General features: G+C 37.7%; 1 protein-coding gene across 2 annotated transcripts; it reads left to right on the top strand.

Moving 5' to 3' along the window:
- Positions 1–2,115: 2,115 nt before the first annotated feature.
- gorasp2.L (golgi reassembly stacking protein 2 L homeolog) lies at positions 2,116–13,470 on the top strand. Of its 2 annotated transcripts, NM_001087050.1 has the most exons (10): positions 2,197–2,365; positions 5,456–5,536; positions 7,178–7,381; positions 8,207–8,293; positions 8,369–8,499; positions 9,267–9,399; positions 9,869–9,992; positions 11,321–11,404; positions 12,015–12,134; positions 12,325–13,470. In NM_001087050.1, the coding sequence occupies exons 1-10, from the start codon at positions 2,303–2,305 to the stop codon at positions 12,573–12,575; spliced, it is 1,278 nt and encodes a 425-aa protein (NP_001080519.1). In that variant the 5' UTR covers positions 2,197–2,302; the 3' UTR covers positions 12,576–13,470. The 2 variants fall into 2 exon arrangements, with proteins under 2 accessions (XP_041431443.1, NP_001080519.1); XM_041575509.1 differs by lacking the exon at positions 8,207–8,293 and having other exon boundaries at positions 2,116–2,365.
- Positions 13,471–16,924: the final 3,454 nt, after the last annotated feature.

The following is a 16,924-nucleotide window of genomic DNA, read 5'->3' as shown; positions in this document are numbered from 1 at the left end:
TACATATCTGGTATTGGCACGTTCGAGAGACATAAGGCTTTCCAAATCAGTTGGATTTTCATCTGTAAAATGAAATATTTTTCTGGTATAAATTGATATACAATGAAAAATGGTAATTTTTCATTTTTTTTTGTTATTTAGCACTATAAATTTTTTTGCACAGGTGGAAATACATGAAAACTCAGGCAGATTTAGAAAGCTCAGTTTCTACCGAAAAAAACAATGTATAGTTTTCCTAGGTAAACTATAGGTTTCCCCTCAGAAAATGCCCCTAAAGTGAGAGAGCACAAAATGCTTAAAAACGGCTGGCATTTCGCGTAACCAAAATGTGAAATTCTGCTGGCACTTAAAGGGTTAAACTTGCTGCACTGCCATGCTCACTAGAATCCTTTAGATAACCACATAGCCAAACTGTGGAAGCCATGTGTGCTTGTTGTTTCAATTCAGCATGTGGCAATGGTTGAATCTTTTTGAGCTTTGTGAAAAATGATGCCTGTTTTTTGTGAATTTTTAATTATAATTTAGCTTAAACTCTGTTGCTTATACTGTGGCGTGCAGGGACAATAAGAAATAGCTGTAATTTACCATTAGGCAGAGACGCATTGATTCGTGTAGCTTTCTGCACTTCCTTTTTAAGGGCCAGTTGTTGGTATTGCTGCCACTTGGCTAGTATTCTGTTGACCTGTCTGATGTTTGATGCTAATGTTATTAATACTGCAGAAATCTTATATTTTTTCCATACAAGGTGGTAAACCCTAGTGCTTTGGGGCAGTATTTGATGAAATAAACACACAGGGGATTCCTGCATCGCATGGTCTTCATGTGCCAGTCAATATTGTGTCACCACAGTTATGTTTAATCAGTGGAATAAGTGAAAGATCCTGGACAGTACAGTAAAATACTTTTAGGGGCCTTAACACCACACCTTGGGTAATATGACCTCCGATCACCAGCACCACACAGTGGAGATGTGCAAAACTTATAGATCCCACCATGGCCCTCTGTTCTTATGGGCTTAGGGTTGCCATCTGGCCAGTATTTTGCTGATTTATTCTGTACAAAAATGATTCATCAGGCCCGGACTGGCAATCTGTGGGTTCTGGTAAATGCTGTATGGTTTCATATAAAGTTACCATATAGTGGGCCCGTAGGGGGCTCCCAGACCATGTTAGAAAGGCTGCTATTCTTTCCCAGAAAAGGCTGGCAACCCTATACGGATCTTCGTTATTGTTAAAAAGTTACAGTGGTGGGGGTGTAGTGCTTTTTTCAAGTTAAAACACAACATATTGCAAAGCCAAACATGATCAGCCACCGTCCATTCTCCCCAGGAGAGTTAAAGAGGTTGTTCATCTTTGAGATAACTTTTAGTATGATGTAGAGACTGATATACTGAGACAATTTGCAATTTGTGTTTATTTTTTATTATTAAAGGTTTTGAGCTATTTAACTTTTTATTCAGCAGCCCTTCAATTTGCATTTTAAGCAATCTGGTAACTAGGGCCCAAATTACCCTAGCAACCATGCATTGATTTGAATAAGAGACTGGAATATAATTAGCAGAGGGCCTGAATAGAATGAGTAATAAAAAGAAGCAATAACAATACATTTGTAGCCTTACAGAGTATTTGTTTTTTTTAGAAGGGTTCAGCGACGCCCATTTGAAAGCTGGAATAAGTCTGAAGGCAAATAACTAAAAAAAAAAATAATGAAAACCAATTGAAAAGTTGCTTAGAATTGGTTGTTCTATTATAAAAGTTACTTCAAAGGTGAACCAGCCCTTTAAAAGAAGACGCTATAGAATTATGAGGTATAACACGCGAACACTACGGAATCGAGGACGAGGGCTCCAGCAAGGACCTATTAGGCCGTATTATATCACAACCTGGGCGTTTCGGACCGTGGGGGTAGATTTCTACATAACACTGTGCACTGAAGCCTTGCGCGTTTAACTGCTATGACCCTCAGCTACACCCACTGTTTGAAGAACACCTGCAAAACCAGAGTTGTTTGAAGAATACCTACAAAACCAGAGCTTGTTTATTTTTGAACATAAAACATCATGTACAAGCTGTCGACAGCAGTGTTGCACGCTACGTATACTCCCACCCGCCAGGTGTCGCTGTCTGAAACTATACCGGAAAACCACTGTGCTCCCAGCATGCTGCGGGGCTGAGACTGTGCCACGTAACAGGCTGCCGCCGCCGCTGCTGTACGTACAGTGTGAGTGCGTGTCACAGCCGGGTAGTAGCCGGGAGTGGTACCGTGGTGGCAGCGGTCTACGCCTGGGGGGTTGGGGCTTAACATGGGGGGCTCGAACAGCGTGGAGATCCCTGGAGGAGGAACTGAAGGCTATCATGTCTTGCGGGTATGTATAGGCTCTGGGAATAGATGTCAGAGGCCAGAGATTGTCTGACTGCAGTGCGAGTCTCCATATACATCTTGCTGCTTGCGTTTCGAGAAAGCTGGGCTGGGAAGGGATCATGGGAAGTGTAGTACAGTGACAGCCTATCCCTGCCTTTCTGGATCTTTGTTGGGGCTGTTCCAATGGGGGTGTCTTTTGTCACATTAACAAGGCAGAGCAGCTGGAGGACAAGTGGTTATCCATTGGTTAACGTAGCACGTAATATGCGCCACTGCAAGAAACTCCCTGACACCTTGTGATATGAAATATAAACCTGCAATAACCAATGGCACTGCATTAGCAACCAGCCAGTCAAGTCTACTGTCTAAACCAATTCCAATCAACAGCAAAGAGCCCTGCAGTGTAGAAATAATGCGAGTGAAAGGTTAGCATGTCAAGTAATAAATGCACCCTCATTACTATTTGCATTTAATGTGATCAGCTCAGGCCGGCCAGCTGCCTTTTCAATGCTACTGAAGTGTTGTTTGATGAGGTAAGCTTATAATAGACTTTATTTTTTTAAGTACCCCCTCATATAAAATATAAGGGTAGTATAAAGTTACCGAGGAGTCATGATCATATAAAGATACAAGGCTGAACAGGGCCGGGGGTACTTTATTATAATACACAAGTTTTAGTGAGTCATGTGATAGAAATGAGATCACCAAGCTCCAATTATAACCAAAGACATCACTAAGCACCGTTTATAAGGATATTCATGGCTCTTGTGTATTACAAGTTTATAATACACAAAAGCTATGAATATCTTGTAAATTATATCCTTATAAACGGTGAGTTCTGATGTCATCAGTTATAAACGGTGAGTTCTGATATCATTTCTGTCACATGACTCACTGAAACTTGTGTATTATAATAAATTAAGTACCCCCAGTTGCAAAATATGAGGATATTATAAGTTACCTTGGGCCTCGTGTTTTTATATGGTCATGAAACTCCTCGGTAACTTATAATATCCTTATATTTTACAAGAGGGGGTACTTTATTCACTATATTATATAATGTGAAAGTAATCTGGCGGTGTCCAGTGTGCAATGAACCAATTCCAAGCTGTGCCTGAACAGCAGCTTCAGTATCAGCAGACAACCATGTCTTGGGAGTTACTTCCTAAGCTTGAGGAATGCAGGTAAAACATCCATTGTTATAGCTGAGGCTGCTATGGTTAAAAGCCAATTTGCATTTTGCTATTGATGTTAATGATTAACTGTGGTATTTTGCCACAGGGCATTTATGTTTTTTTGTTTCAGACTTAAACCAGAAAACCACTTATTAAGGTTTTTGTCCTTTTATTGTGGCAGTTGATAACATGGTCAGAATAGGTAACTTTGTAGAACTGCTGTTCCTAATTTGGCTTGATTTCTTGTATGTTCAGTCACTAGACTGTTTCCTGTTTTATGGCGTATATATAACGCCATAAAACAGGAACATATGGCGTATATATTAGCATTACAGTTTCTTCTCAAAGTTGCTGTGTAAATAATGTATGTGGCCAACATGTTCTATTGAAGTCAGGGGCAGCTAGCATTTAGATATTTTATTTTACAAGTATAGTTGCTTTGTTTGGATAGGAACGCATGCAGCTTTTGCTTGGTGCCTTGTAAGTTATTTGTAAAGGATTTAAGATCCTTAGAAACATATGATTTGTTTATACTATAAATTAGGAGTAATTTTTGTTATACTGTATGAATTCACTGTCTATGACTGTAATAGGTAAACAACACTGGTCTGGCAGGATTAGAAGAAATGCTTTTCTGTCCTTCATTCCTACCTTTGTTGAACATGGAAATATTGATCCACAAATGCGGAAACAATGGGGAATACTTATCAACCCTTTCCCTATTCATTTAACTATGGCTAAGTTTTTAGATGAGATCCAGTTTATTCGTACATATAATTAATTTAGTAATGTTGTAGTGGATGTGGCTCTTTAGGTCAGTCAGATGGCATTTTTTGCAAAGTGTCATAATTTCAGAAAGAATCTTCTGTCATGTAACCTCAAATCCAGTCCCTATGTAAGACCCAAGGGCCCATGTTTGGTGTTTAAACAGCGTGAGCACTTTTCTGGCATTTTTTTTAAATTAATTTTTATATGCAATTCTCTGTTTCTATGATACTTGACTTGTAAAATGGGTCACCTCCCTTGAGCTGGCACCTAATTTGTACTGTTTTTTTTTTAATGCTTTTCCTATTGAAGACCCAGGAGACCTAAAGCAAGGAAACATACATTAGGAAGCCGTAGCAGTCAATACATAGTCTAATATATTAACCAAAATGTGATGGGATGTATGGGCATCTCTTAAGTAATTTATAAAATGACAACCTTTCTGTAATACTGTAATTTGGAACTTTGTGGATAACTGGTTTCTGGATAACAGATCCCATACCTGTACTCCATTCTTACCCCCCCCCATTCAATTGTTGTACTGTACCTTTCCATATCCTGTTTTGTGTGAGTTATTGCCTTTTCTACTTCCTGTCCAGCACCTCTGAAAATGTATTAAATTACACTGTGCACTCTGTTATTTATATACAATGGCCTCAAATCTTGTTCAGGCTTCTCTAATAAAACGAGACAGGGAAATATCTAGCAGGTAACTTCATTGGATTGCCATAATTGCAGATTCTAACAGTTGCCCTTTCTGTCTTGTTTTCCTGCCTTCTTGTGTCTTTCTCTTAATATGTTAGATTGTAAGCTCTATATGTCAGTGATGACTTCCTGTTATGTTTTAGCAATAACACTTTCTTTGCCTCTCTAAAGTTATACACATGGAGGGGGTTATAATCCTTATATACATGAGAGTGGCAAAATTTTATTTTAGCTGAGGCAGAACAAAACTCTAGAACTTTTACTATACATACCTGTACTATACATACCTGTTATCCAGAATGCTTGGCACCTGGGGTATTCCGGATAAAGGATTTTTCTGTAATTCATACCTTGGGTTTTCTGCAAAACAGGTCAGATTTGCTCATCACTAGTCATTTATTAATAATAAAAGCAAAGTTCATTAATGTTTTGTTTGTTTATTTTTTTAGGTTCAAGAGAATTCCCCGGGACACAGAGCTGGCCTGGAGCCGTTCTTTGATTTTATTGTTTCTATCAATGGAATAAGGCTTGTAAGTAGTATAAATACTGCATTTATTTGATGTGTACTCGTACCTATCGGTTATATAAACATAAATCAATATTTACAGAGGGGTAGTTCAAATTTGTTAGGCTACTTCACTTCTGCACAGTTCAGGACAGGACAGGGGATAATTGCGACTGGCAATGATTGATTGAGTTTCCGGTGAAAAAAAAACCTCAAAAACACAAATTAATCGAGTTTTCTAGCAAAACCCACAGAAAACAACCTGAACATCACGAAGGCTGCAAACATCTTCAAATAGTTCAAGGACCTCTGCAATTGACTTCTATATGACCTCAACATGTTTTAGCTGGTGTATTTTCAGATTCAATCTTATTTCCAGATTTGGGGTATAATAAATCTGGAAAAATTCAAGTTAAAAAAAATGGAAAATGCAAGTTTCAAAACCCTTGACTTTTTTCGGATACTAAGCAATGTGCTCTTTGATAAATAACCCCCTTGAAGCCACTCGCAAAGCAGTATTTTATTAGGGGAATACTTGACATATGGATTGATGTATTTATTCTGCGGCAAATGTGAATGAAGGCTTCTTAGTATTGAAAATTTGATTAACACAATTATCACTTGAAAACATGACTAGCTGTGTTTTTGGTGACCGTGTTTAGTTGTGTCTTACTTGTGCTTGTTGTCAAACTAACCGCAGCACTTGCGAAGTCAGCATGCGGACCTAGTGATATTACTGTGAATGATGCTGTCCCCTGATGAATAAATGGTTACCATGTTGTTGTTTTTTTTACTAATGTAGTGTATCAGATATTGAAAGTAATGGCAGGAATTAAATAGAGCTTCATTCTGAGCCCTTTTAATCCTTTGACTTGAGATGACCATCTGTTTTCAGATGGTTTTCATTGAATCTGTAAGGGGGAGTCCGCTTCCAACTACCCCACCTATACTTTGTATGAGAATTTCTAAGCCTTGGGGGCTTAAGGATCTAAGTAATACAATCCCGCAATTTGTCTTTTATGGAAATCCTACTTGACAGTCATTTTCATTCAGTCACTAAATGGAGGAGATAGCTGAATTAGACCATGTGAGGTGACTGTCCTATACAATTCTATGTCACCAAGTGCTATAGCTTCTACAGGTTGCAAGTGCTTGTTCATTCCAGAGCTCCAATATTGTTTGCAGGCAGACCAGTTATAATAACTCGATTTGACCACACAGATTGCATTAGAACTTGCCATTGTGATTTGTTGAATTTTCTGGCTTGGCAATTCACCTGCCTAGCTTTGGAACGTGTTATGTTATGTAGCAGAACCAAAATTCTATTCATTAGTGAAATGATTTTTTAAAAGTGTAAATAAACCCTTTTATTGAACTGCCTTTTGTGTATAATTATAAGAGCATTGCTTTAGAACATACATTTGCAGACTGTGGGGCTGCCCCTCTCATTCAGGGTGTCAGAAGATTAGTTCTATGGAGTCAGTAAGGGTAATGTTTGAGGGTGGGTTCTTATGTGGAGGATTGTTTGTGTATAAAACTATACAGGTATGTCTCTTACAGTTATAATGTTCATGTATCTTTAACTTTATGTACTTAGTGGGAAAGGGGTAATGAATTCAGGAAGTTCTGAAACCTGTCTTAGACTTTGTTTCTCTTTTTTTTCTAGAATAAAGATAATGACACACTTAAAGATCTGCTAAAAGCCAATGTGGAGAAGCCCGTAAAGATGGTGGTGTACAGCAGCAAGACACTGGAACTGAGGGAAACGACAGTGACGCCGAGTAATATGTGGGGTGGGCAAGGTTTACTGGGAGTCAGTATACGCTTCTGCAGCTTCGAAGGAGCAAATGAGAACGTATGGCATGTATTGGTACGTATTTACAGTGGGTTCTGTAAAAATAAACTGATTTTAAAGGAGAACTAAAGCTTAAATAAATAGGTAGCACTTTTGTGCAAGCCCAAACCAACACAGCCCTTAAGCAGTGAAGATGTATGCCTCTAAAGATGCTCCCACTAGCTCCCGTCTTCTTTTTTGCTGATTCGCTGTACATGCTCTGAGCTGCTGTCACTTACTGACAATATACAGTACACATCAAATATAAATGTCACAATATAAGGCTGATTAGTAAATAGTACAGGTTATCATTACATGGTAGTTCTGAAAGTGCAACGTTAGCATCAGAATTTCATAATCAGCCATGTAGCATCAGCTTATATGATTTGCAACAACCCTAAGATTAGCTTCTCAACAACTGGCCAGAGCAAACTGAGCATGTGATTGCCACTGACACTTCTATCAAAATCCGGATGGTGAACACCTGTGACAACTTTGAAGGCCTGAATCATTATTACTGTAGAAATTATGAGTTTTTCCTTTAAGTCTGTGCTGGCTACAGAATAACAGCTAATATGAATGGTTCTTTATATTGTCAGTCCATTAAAACATCCTCATCACAGATTCTAGAATAAAGGTTCCACTCTAGTATGTGGCTGGTATTGAATAAAGAACGGCTTTTAGATGACACACTGTAGTATGTTAAATTTCTTTTTAGTATGATTAACCCATTCTTCTTTTAGTGCTGGATTAAACATTTGTCTTTTAGAGACTCATTGCATTGCAGACTAATGCTAAAATATAAACACTAATATGAAAGCCTTTGGTCACACTTATGTCTAAAAAATTTTCTCCATCAAGGAGGTGGAACCAAACTCTCCTGCGGTACTGGCTGGGCTCAGACCCCACAGTGATTATATAATTGGAGCGGACACTGTAATGAATGAGGTAAATTAATCACATATTATGTGAAGACATGTTATTTGCGTAACATTTTCTAAGCATTTTCTTGTGTTTTTACAGTCTGAGGATCTATTCTCCCTCATTGAGACACATGAAGGAAAGCCTTTAAAACTTTATGTGTACAACACAGACACGGACAACTGTAGAGAGGTTGTCATCACGCCAAACACTGCATGGGGTGGTGAGGGCAGGTAAGGCACAGTGCCCACAGGCTGCTATAGAGATATATAAGAGCAATAGTCTCCAAGTGGTTTTGCCATTCAATACTTTAAGAATGAGGAAAACTGGATTCACTAGGGATACCAATATGTTTGACAACTGTCACTTAATCCAATCCCTAATTATTTTCCACAGGAGTGTGCTATTTTAAGGACAAATAAAAAGCCCCAGGCCAGGGAAATATTAACAATGTGTCAGGTGTTATACTTACTTTTCTATATGTCCATAATGCTAACTTGCAGTCACAAATGCACAGTATTTTAAAACTGTTGATGAAAAAGGCACAACTTTGAAAATCTGTAGTTATTTCTAGCAATTCTTACTCCATTATATAAATTCATTTTACACAGACCATTTGTTGGGGCTGTGTAATGCAGAACTATAGCACCAAAAAGCAATTAAAGGGTCACAAAGTTAGTTTGTTAGTATACACTGTTTCTGCTGCTTATTTTTTTAAAAAATATATATTAAATTTTGCTAAACACTGCATTAAAAACATACTGATATGGGAGTAATCCGTATACAGATAAAAAGTACATTCAGTAAGTGAAGTCATTACCATGTAAAGTTGTCATACCTGACTAGTAATGACTGTGAAGTAGAAGAGAGGACAAACCACAAGCAGTTAAAATAATTATTACTCCATGTTTTAGACCTCTATTAAGCAACACCCAGTAATGCAACTTTTGTACTTTGCTCATAAATGTTTTCATTTGAACACGCTTGTCTTAATTTTTAGTCTAGGGTGCGGAATCGGCTACGGTTACCTCCATCGGATACCAACAAGACCCTTTGAAGAGGGAAAGAATATCTCTTTGCCTGGACAAGTTCCAGGAGCCCCAGTGAGTCCTCTAAAAGATGGCTTTACAGAGGTATATATTACTCGGTCTAAAAGTGAGAGTTACAAAATTATTTAGCTGAAACTTAAGTGCAAAGAAGAGATGTTTATTGAAAAACTGCTGTTATTATATCTCCAAAATCTTTGCCAATGAAACAGTGGGGTCCCAGGGCCAACAATTGGATTGATAAAGGGAAGGGAGGGGACAGCATCAACGCATCAAATTTCAAATTAATATTGGTCAACAGGCCTTTTAAGAGAATATTCACACTTGGTCTTTTTAGTGGTCCTTGTATGGCCAGCATTTGTGTAGCCCAAATACTTTGTCTAAAGCACCAATTTGTGACCTCTAATTCACAACCACTAACTGGGAGTTTCTATTTGAAACAGACTAGTTGTTTTCTTTTTACAAGACCTTTGTCTTTATTTTTCATCTCATGATCAGCACCAAAGGTTATTCTCTTAGCCATTGATGACCGTTTTACTTTTTTTTTTTTTTCCAGGTACAGCTGTCGTCTGTAAATTCCCCTCCTACTTTACCTATTGGCACGGCAGGAATTGAAGCAAGCTTGTCTGGGCTATCAATCGGTGCCAGTTCCCCTTTAGTTAGTAATGCGATTAATGCAGGTAATTATTTCTATAATAAGGTGTGACTGCATGACTCCAATAGTAATATCTCTGCTACAGTAACTACATGGCTACTCAACTCTGAAGGGTTGGACTATTGTGCTTCTCGTGTTGATTGCATAATGTGGACAGATATATCATCTAACTCATAAATATATGAGTCTGTTATGATCTGACAATGTGTGCAAAGATATGGTCAACTCAAGAAAGCCTGTATTGTGAAGTTCTTTATAAAAAAAAAAACCACTCCATTTTACAGTAAGCGGTGCTATTTTCATTTATTCACCCCCGCCTGTGCCAGATGCTGGTTCTTCAGTCCTGATTGTGTGCATTTACAAATCATGTTAGGCATGGGCAGGCGTGTGGCTATTTAATGCCTCAATGCACGTCTTCGATAGCCATTCAGCCCTAACTCAGTACACATTGAGGACACTGCTTATGTCGTAAGCTCTGGTACAGTTCCTGCATCTGGCATAGAGCAATGTACTTGGGCTGCAGATGGAGGTAATGTTGGTGTACTTGGTGCTATGTATTTAAGTAAATATTGCCCTTTTACATCTCTTGCCTTGAACCACCATTTTGTGATGGTCTGTGTGCTGCCTCCGAGATCACCTGACCAGAAATACAACAACTCTAACAGGAAGTGTGGAAGCAAAAGACAGAACTCTCTGTTAATTGGCTCATGTGACCTAACATGTATGGTTTGTTGGTATGAATCGTAGGATCCCAGGGTATGGCCCTTATTTCTTAAAAAGGCAATTTTCTATTTATTATAAAAGTACATTATTATGAAAATGGTTTATTTACATGAAGCAGGGTTTTACATATGAGCTGTTTTATTCAATATATCTTTATAGGGACCTACATTGTTCTGGGGTTGGGGGTATGTTTTCCTTTAAATAATTTAATGTCTCAATGTGTACTTTGTGAACCTTTCAGTAGTGGTGTCCCTAAGACATGGTTTGCTCAACTGTAATTCCTGCATTGTCAGTCAGAATTACCCAACGATTTTCACTAACAATGTAATTATTATTTAAGCAGTATGAGGGGATAGTTTGAAGCTTACTTAATTTCAAGAGCACTGGAATAACTTGAAAAAGTACCTAAATTACATAATTCTCTTTTCTGATATAATCAGAAATGCATTATGCTTCTTTATGTACAACAGACTGTCCTTTTATCCACAGATCTTAGATTCTACAAAGTGTCACAGGTTGTGGACTGAAAATCTTGAAGTGCTTCTAAGCACAAAATGAAATGATTTAGAAAAACACATTAAAAGACACAAAAATATTTTGTCTAATTAGCCATTTTTCTTTTATTTCCAGGTTTACCTACTGTGCCAGTGCTCACGCCACAGATAAATCCATCTCTCACCCCTGTAGCTCTGAATCCAGCTGTATCGCTTTCAAGTAAGTCTGGATTTGGAACAAAACAAATCTTCAACTCCATAACACCTGTTTGCACTAGCATTATCCCACAGAGATTGTATTAGAATAGTGCACTGTAGACCGAGAAAGGGAAGCTGTCTGCATATTTACAGGGGCAAACTTAGGCAGGAGTGGAGGGACCACTACAGAATATAAGTTTAACTTTCACACAAGGAAAAAACAGTTAAGGTATAGAGAAAATGATGGTGGTACCAGAACATAGATAACTGCCCCTCCCCCCAATTCAAATCAGTGCATGGTTTCTAGGGTAATTTGGACCCTAGCAACGAGAATGCTATATTCTATATTCTAGCCAAGACATTCCCTTAATCAGTAGAAGCTGGAACTATATTTTTGTGCAGGGCGAATTATTATGCAAACAGTATTTGTTTTTTTTCATGAAAAATGTAAAATGATGTCTGTAGAGTAAAACTAATTTTAAGTTTGTGTGCTTTGACATAAAAATTATCACTGAGAGCAAAACCAGTGTAGTATTTGTTATTCAGTAGCTAATAGTGTACAGTCTCCAAAATGATTGACTGTGGGAACAATGTAAAAATAGAATTAATCCTAATTTTTTTTGCATTTTAAGGTATCATGCCATTATCCACTGGACTCCCTCACCTGCCAAACCTCCCGAATCTGCCCAACATTAACATGCCTGCTCCACACTTAATTCCACACCCAGGATTGACAGACCTTTCACAAACTGGTACGTTCAACTGAGGTGTTAATTCATGCCAAGGTGGAAACGTTGGCTATTGTGTTGCAAAGACATTATTGTTGTGTGGTCTCTGTTTCATGAACTGCAGCTACTATTGGCGAGTTATTCTCTGTAGGTGATCATTGAAAGTAACAAATATATTACATTGGTGCTGCAATTAAAACTTTTTTTTTTCTAGTTGCAGGTTTGCAGTCCCTTGGTCCATTGCCCCCTTTAAATCTGATAGGAATGCCACCTCTGTCAGTTCCTTCTCAGTTTCCTGCATTTCCTTTAGCACCAATGGCTTGTGACATACCTCCTCCATTGCTGGACCATTCCCCGGCCCTCGCCACAGAACATGTAACTCCACCTGCCGAAGATGCGACCCTTCCCGTCACAGAGAAACCTGTTATTAGCAGCACAGAAGCAAGCGCCAATGAATCTTCATAACTCTGAACCTTGTCTGTGCATTGGTGGGTTAAAGAGTGAACTTCATGTTAGAATTTACTTTTGAGTATGATGTATTTTGATATTCTGAGACAATTTGCAGTTTATTCTTTTTATATTAATTTCCTTTCTGCTGTGCCTCTCTAACCTGAAATCTATAATGTTGTCTAGTTGCTGGGGCCACTGATTGCAAGCAGAAGGCAGATCCTGATGCTGGAATTTTGTTACCTATGTTTCTTGTCTTACTCTACTTGCTATCTCCTGTCATTACCCCTCTGTCTGGTTGTTGTGGCAAGTGATACCCTAAGAGCACCATGACACATCAAATTTGAAATTGTAAACATGCAGAAGTGTCCATTGACTACACAAAGGATTCAAATGCAAATTGTCTCATTATAGCATTTTATCAATCATACTACACATACATATTTATTTAGCCACTAAATGTGTTTCAGTACGCAGTCATTCATTTCCTATTAGTTTGTACTTATATGTAGGAGACCTGTAAATATATAAATAACGCTAGCCACGAGGGTCCTGAAGAATGTAAGAAAACTGCAAAAGAAAGAAATTCCAAACTCTGAAGTGGTTGTAAATTATTTTAGCCTAAGAGAATTTCCAACTGAGGAATGATAATAATAATAAAGTTTCACAATGTACACACTTTAATGTCTGTATGGTTTATGCAATCCTCTATGAACGTTTAGTCTATGATGGGGCTGCATTGTGTTCAGGACTCTACAAGGTTTAATGTTGATGCTTTGCTTTAAAAACAAAAACTACTGTATATGGCATGGAAAAGATCGATCCGGTAAGGTGTGCGTTTTAAACAGATAATGGGGATCTTCGTTTAATCTGGGATATACTGTTAGCAATAAATTACTGGAATTTTACTTTTTATCCTGTGTATTAGTTTTGTGTTTGCTCTCCTTTGGCTGCAGTTATAGCACGGTGTGTCTTAGTGTTCACCCATGTGGCTTTTCTTTCCTGGGATTCTATAGTGATAGAAGGCTCAGAGCCCCAACTTTCATTAGGATTCTGTTGTGCTTAGGGTATAATAGGAACATCAGCAGTCTATTTGTTCTCTGCTCTAGTGTTCCCCGAGACCCCATAACACTCAAGCAGAGATATTACCATAAGACTGAAAGCAAACCGGGCAGCATGTGACCACTTGATAATTACATCTCCCATAGACTCCATTTTATCCATATAACCCAAATTTTAAAAAATTATTTCCTTTTTCTCTGTAATAATAAAACAGTAGCTTGTACTTGACTCAAACTAAGATATAATTAATCCTTATTGGAAGCAAAACCAGCCTATTGGATGTATTTAATGTATTTAACATGATTTTCTAGTAGATGTAAGGTATGAAGAACCAAATTAGGAAAGATCCATTATCCGGAAAGCCGCAGGATAGCAGGTCCCATACCTGTACTTATCAACTGCCATTATACTGGGCAGTATTAATATTGTCTGTCTGGTTTATCTTGCTAAAAATATAAATATATATTTTTAAAATGGAGGATGCCGTTTTGATTGGATCTTTAGATGAGTGTACCTTAATCATGGCTGTTCCAATTCATATAAATAAAGGCAAACCGTACATATAATGAGGCATCTTTAATATTTGCCACGCATACAGAAGAAAGGTTATTTCAATCTAAACATGAATGCACCAACAATTTAAATTGTCGTAATCCATGCCTTACAGTATCCATACAGCAGCCTCTGCTTTTCTTGTTTTATGACTCCTGAATAATATTCATAAATAGCTGAAACAAGTATTTTAAATAGGGATGCATCGCAAATTATGGTCAGAGAGGGAAATTGCATGACTTTTTGTCACAAAACAAGGAAGAAAAAAATGTTTTCCCCTTCCCACCCCTAATTTGCATATGCAAATTAGGATTCGGTTCAGTATTAGGCCGAATCCTTCGTGTAAATTTCGGGGGGGTTTGGCCGAATCCAAAATAGTGGATTCGGTGCGTCCCTAATTTTAAATCGTACAAATTATTATTACTTTAAATGGTGTTTGATATTGCTGCTCTCTGCTGCATAAAATGAGCCATTCATTAAATAATGTTCTGTCTTTTCTATATACAGTAGAACCCCCATTTTACATTTTTCAGGGGACCAGAAAAAACTAGTTCAAAATCCTGGAACATGCAACATCAGGGAAATGTATTATGCATAATATCTAGGTGGGACGCTAAAACAACAATGTAAAATGAGGGGAAACGTAAAATCGGGCTGTAAAATTGAGGTTCCACTGTATAATTTTTTTTCTGTACTCCATTTCTGCGGGAAATAGGCAACTGAGGTGGTGGATTCGGCAGAGCTTAATATACTTTGTACACATCCCATGAGTGGGTAACTGTCGGTTAGACTTAAGATCAGCAGGAGTGGAACTTGCATCCCCTGGGTGAATTTCCCAGATGGACTTGACATCAAGGGGCATCACAAAGTCTCCTAGTTTGCAGTGAAAAACAGGGACCCACTTGGAATACAAGCCCTATCCCTTGTCCTCTGGAGGTTTGACATAATGAACACATGAAACAAGGTTTGTAGAACACATTTGGAAAACAACAGCAAAGGTGAAGGCCCATAGCAACCAATTACATCTGGACAATCACCTATAAGTTAGAAAACAAAAGATCTGATTGATTGCTATGGGCAACATCATAAGTGGTTTTTCTCGACTGTTTTACATAGAATGATAAATAGGCCCCTATGTATCTTACATGCAACGTTTATTATAGAAAGAAACCGCCTACTTTTTTTTTACACTAAAATAGTGGCCCATTTTACCCCATGGGAGTACCTTGCTATTACACCTTACTGCACAGAACATTTGTCATACTACCTGGATATTATTAGATTTGTGCTATTGTGCCCAGGGAATTGACCGACGAGCCTTTAAAGTAAGAAAGATCTACAGAAGAGCATTAAAAATCATGAAAAGTCTGCATCTTTTTTTAAATGATGTATATTGCAAGGTTGCTTGAAATTATGTTTACTTTTCAAAAAGCTTAAGTTATGTTTGTGTGAACAACCCCTTTAACTGGGCATGTGTTGGATTCTGTAAACAATTCATTTTTGGCTATTGGATACAGAACGTTCCGTCCCTATACAACTGGGACATTTAACCTCCCTTTTAATACCAGACATGACTGCTATTTTGGGCACCCATTCAGTCACCTCTTGTATTAGCCTCCCACACTCAATCATTTCTATCAAAAATATTAACCCACCCTATTGAAAAAGGCCAAAAAACACCAGAAAAAAACCTGGCGTGTACCAGTTTGCAGCCTCTATAATTTAACCCTGCTTTTAAATATGGATATAATAATGAAAGGTAAGAAATGACTCCTCTGTGGGGCAGATTTATTAGAAATCTATTTTTTTCTCGAAAACAACAGAAAAATGCAAATGTGAATATAGGTGCAAATATTTTCTGAAACCTTTAACAGTCACAATTTATTTTTAAAAAAATATGGCGAGTTTCTGTAGAAATAGATCAACACACAGCAATTTAAACTGAGCTAAAAAAAATCCTAGAGATATTAGAAGTTACTTTAAATTCTTTGAACCTCAGCATAAAAGCCAGTGACTATGTGCCTTAAAACACTGATAGATATCCTTGGTGACTTCTAAAATCCTTTTATTACACACTACAGTATGTTTGCTTTTGCAAATACGTGGAGGCCTATTTTCTATAGGTTGAATTTTAGTGTTTTTTGAGATTTTTGAAACCACGAATAAACTCAAAAAGGATGAATGGGAAAAAGTTGCAGTAAAACTAAAACCTGATGAAATCATGTAGAAGTCAATGGCAGATGTCCCACCTTTCTTTGATTCTTGGTTTTAGAGGTTGTTAGGAGTTTGTAATGCTGGCTTTTCTGCGCCAATACGAAAAAGTCGTAGTTATCAATATATATAAGATGATAATATCAAGAACTGGTCCTAAGAGACCTAAATCTTTTTAAAACATGTATCTCTGAAGTATCTTTGAAAAAACGAGGCAACTAACAACCCCTTGAATCAAGTTGATCTAATTAAAGAAATATCACCTATGACCCAGGTGAAACTAATTGGCAACATTATTCAGTTTGGGAAAGCTAACACGTTACATAGTTTTTCGGGGTCTGTCGGGATACCAGGGGCAGAATTCACCACAGAGGTCAGTCACTATTTGCTGATCTGGTTATCCCAACCTTCTATTTAAAGAACAATCGTAAAAAGAAAACATGTTTAGCAAAGAGTCTGCATTAGAGATGCCACCTTTCCTGGTAACAACCCCACAATACTAGCTTCATATGAGAACAATCAAATTAAATTCACAAAGAGCA

Source organism: Xenopus laevis, chromosome 9_10L (genome assembly GCF_017654675.1).
Source record: "Xenopus laevis strain J_2021 chromosome 9_10L, Xenopus_laevis_v10.1, whole genome shotgun sequence".
NCBI lineage: Eukaryota > Metazoa > Chordata > Amphibia > Anura > Pipidae > Xenopus > Xenopus laevis.
This window is presented reverse-complemented; position numbering and strand designations above follow the sequence as displayed.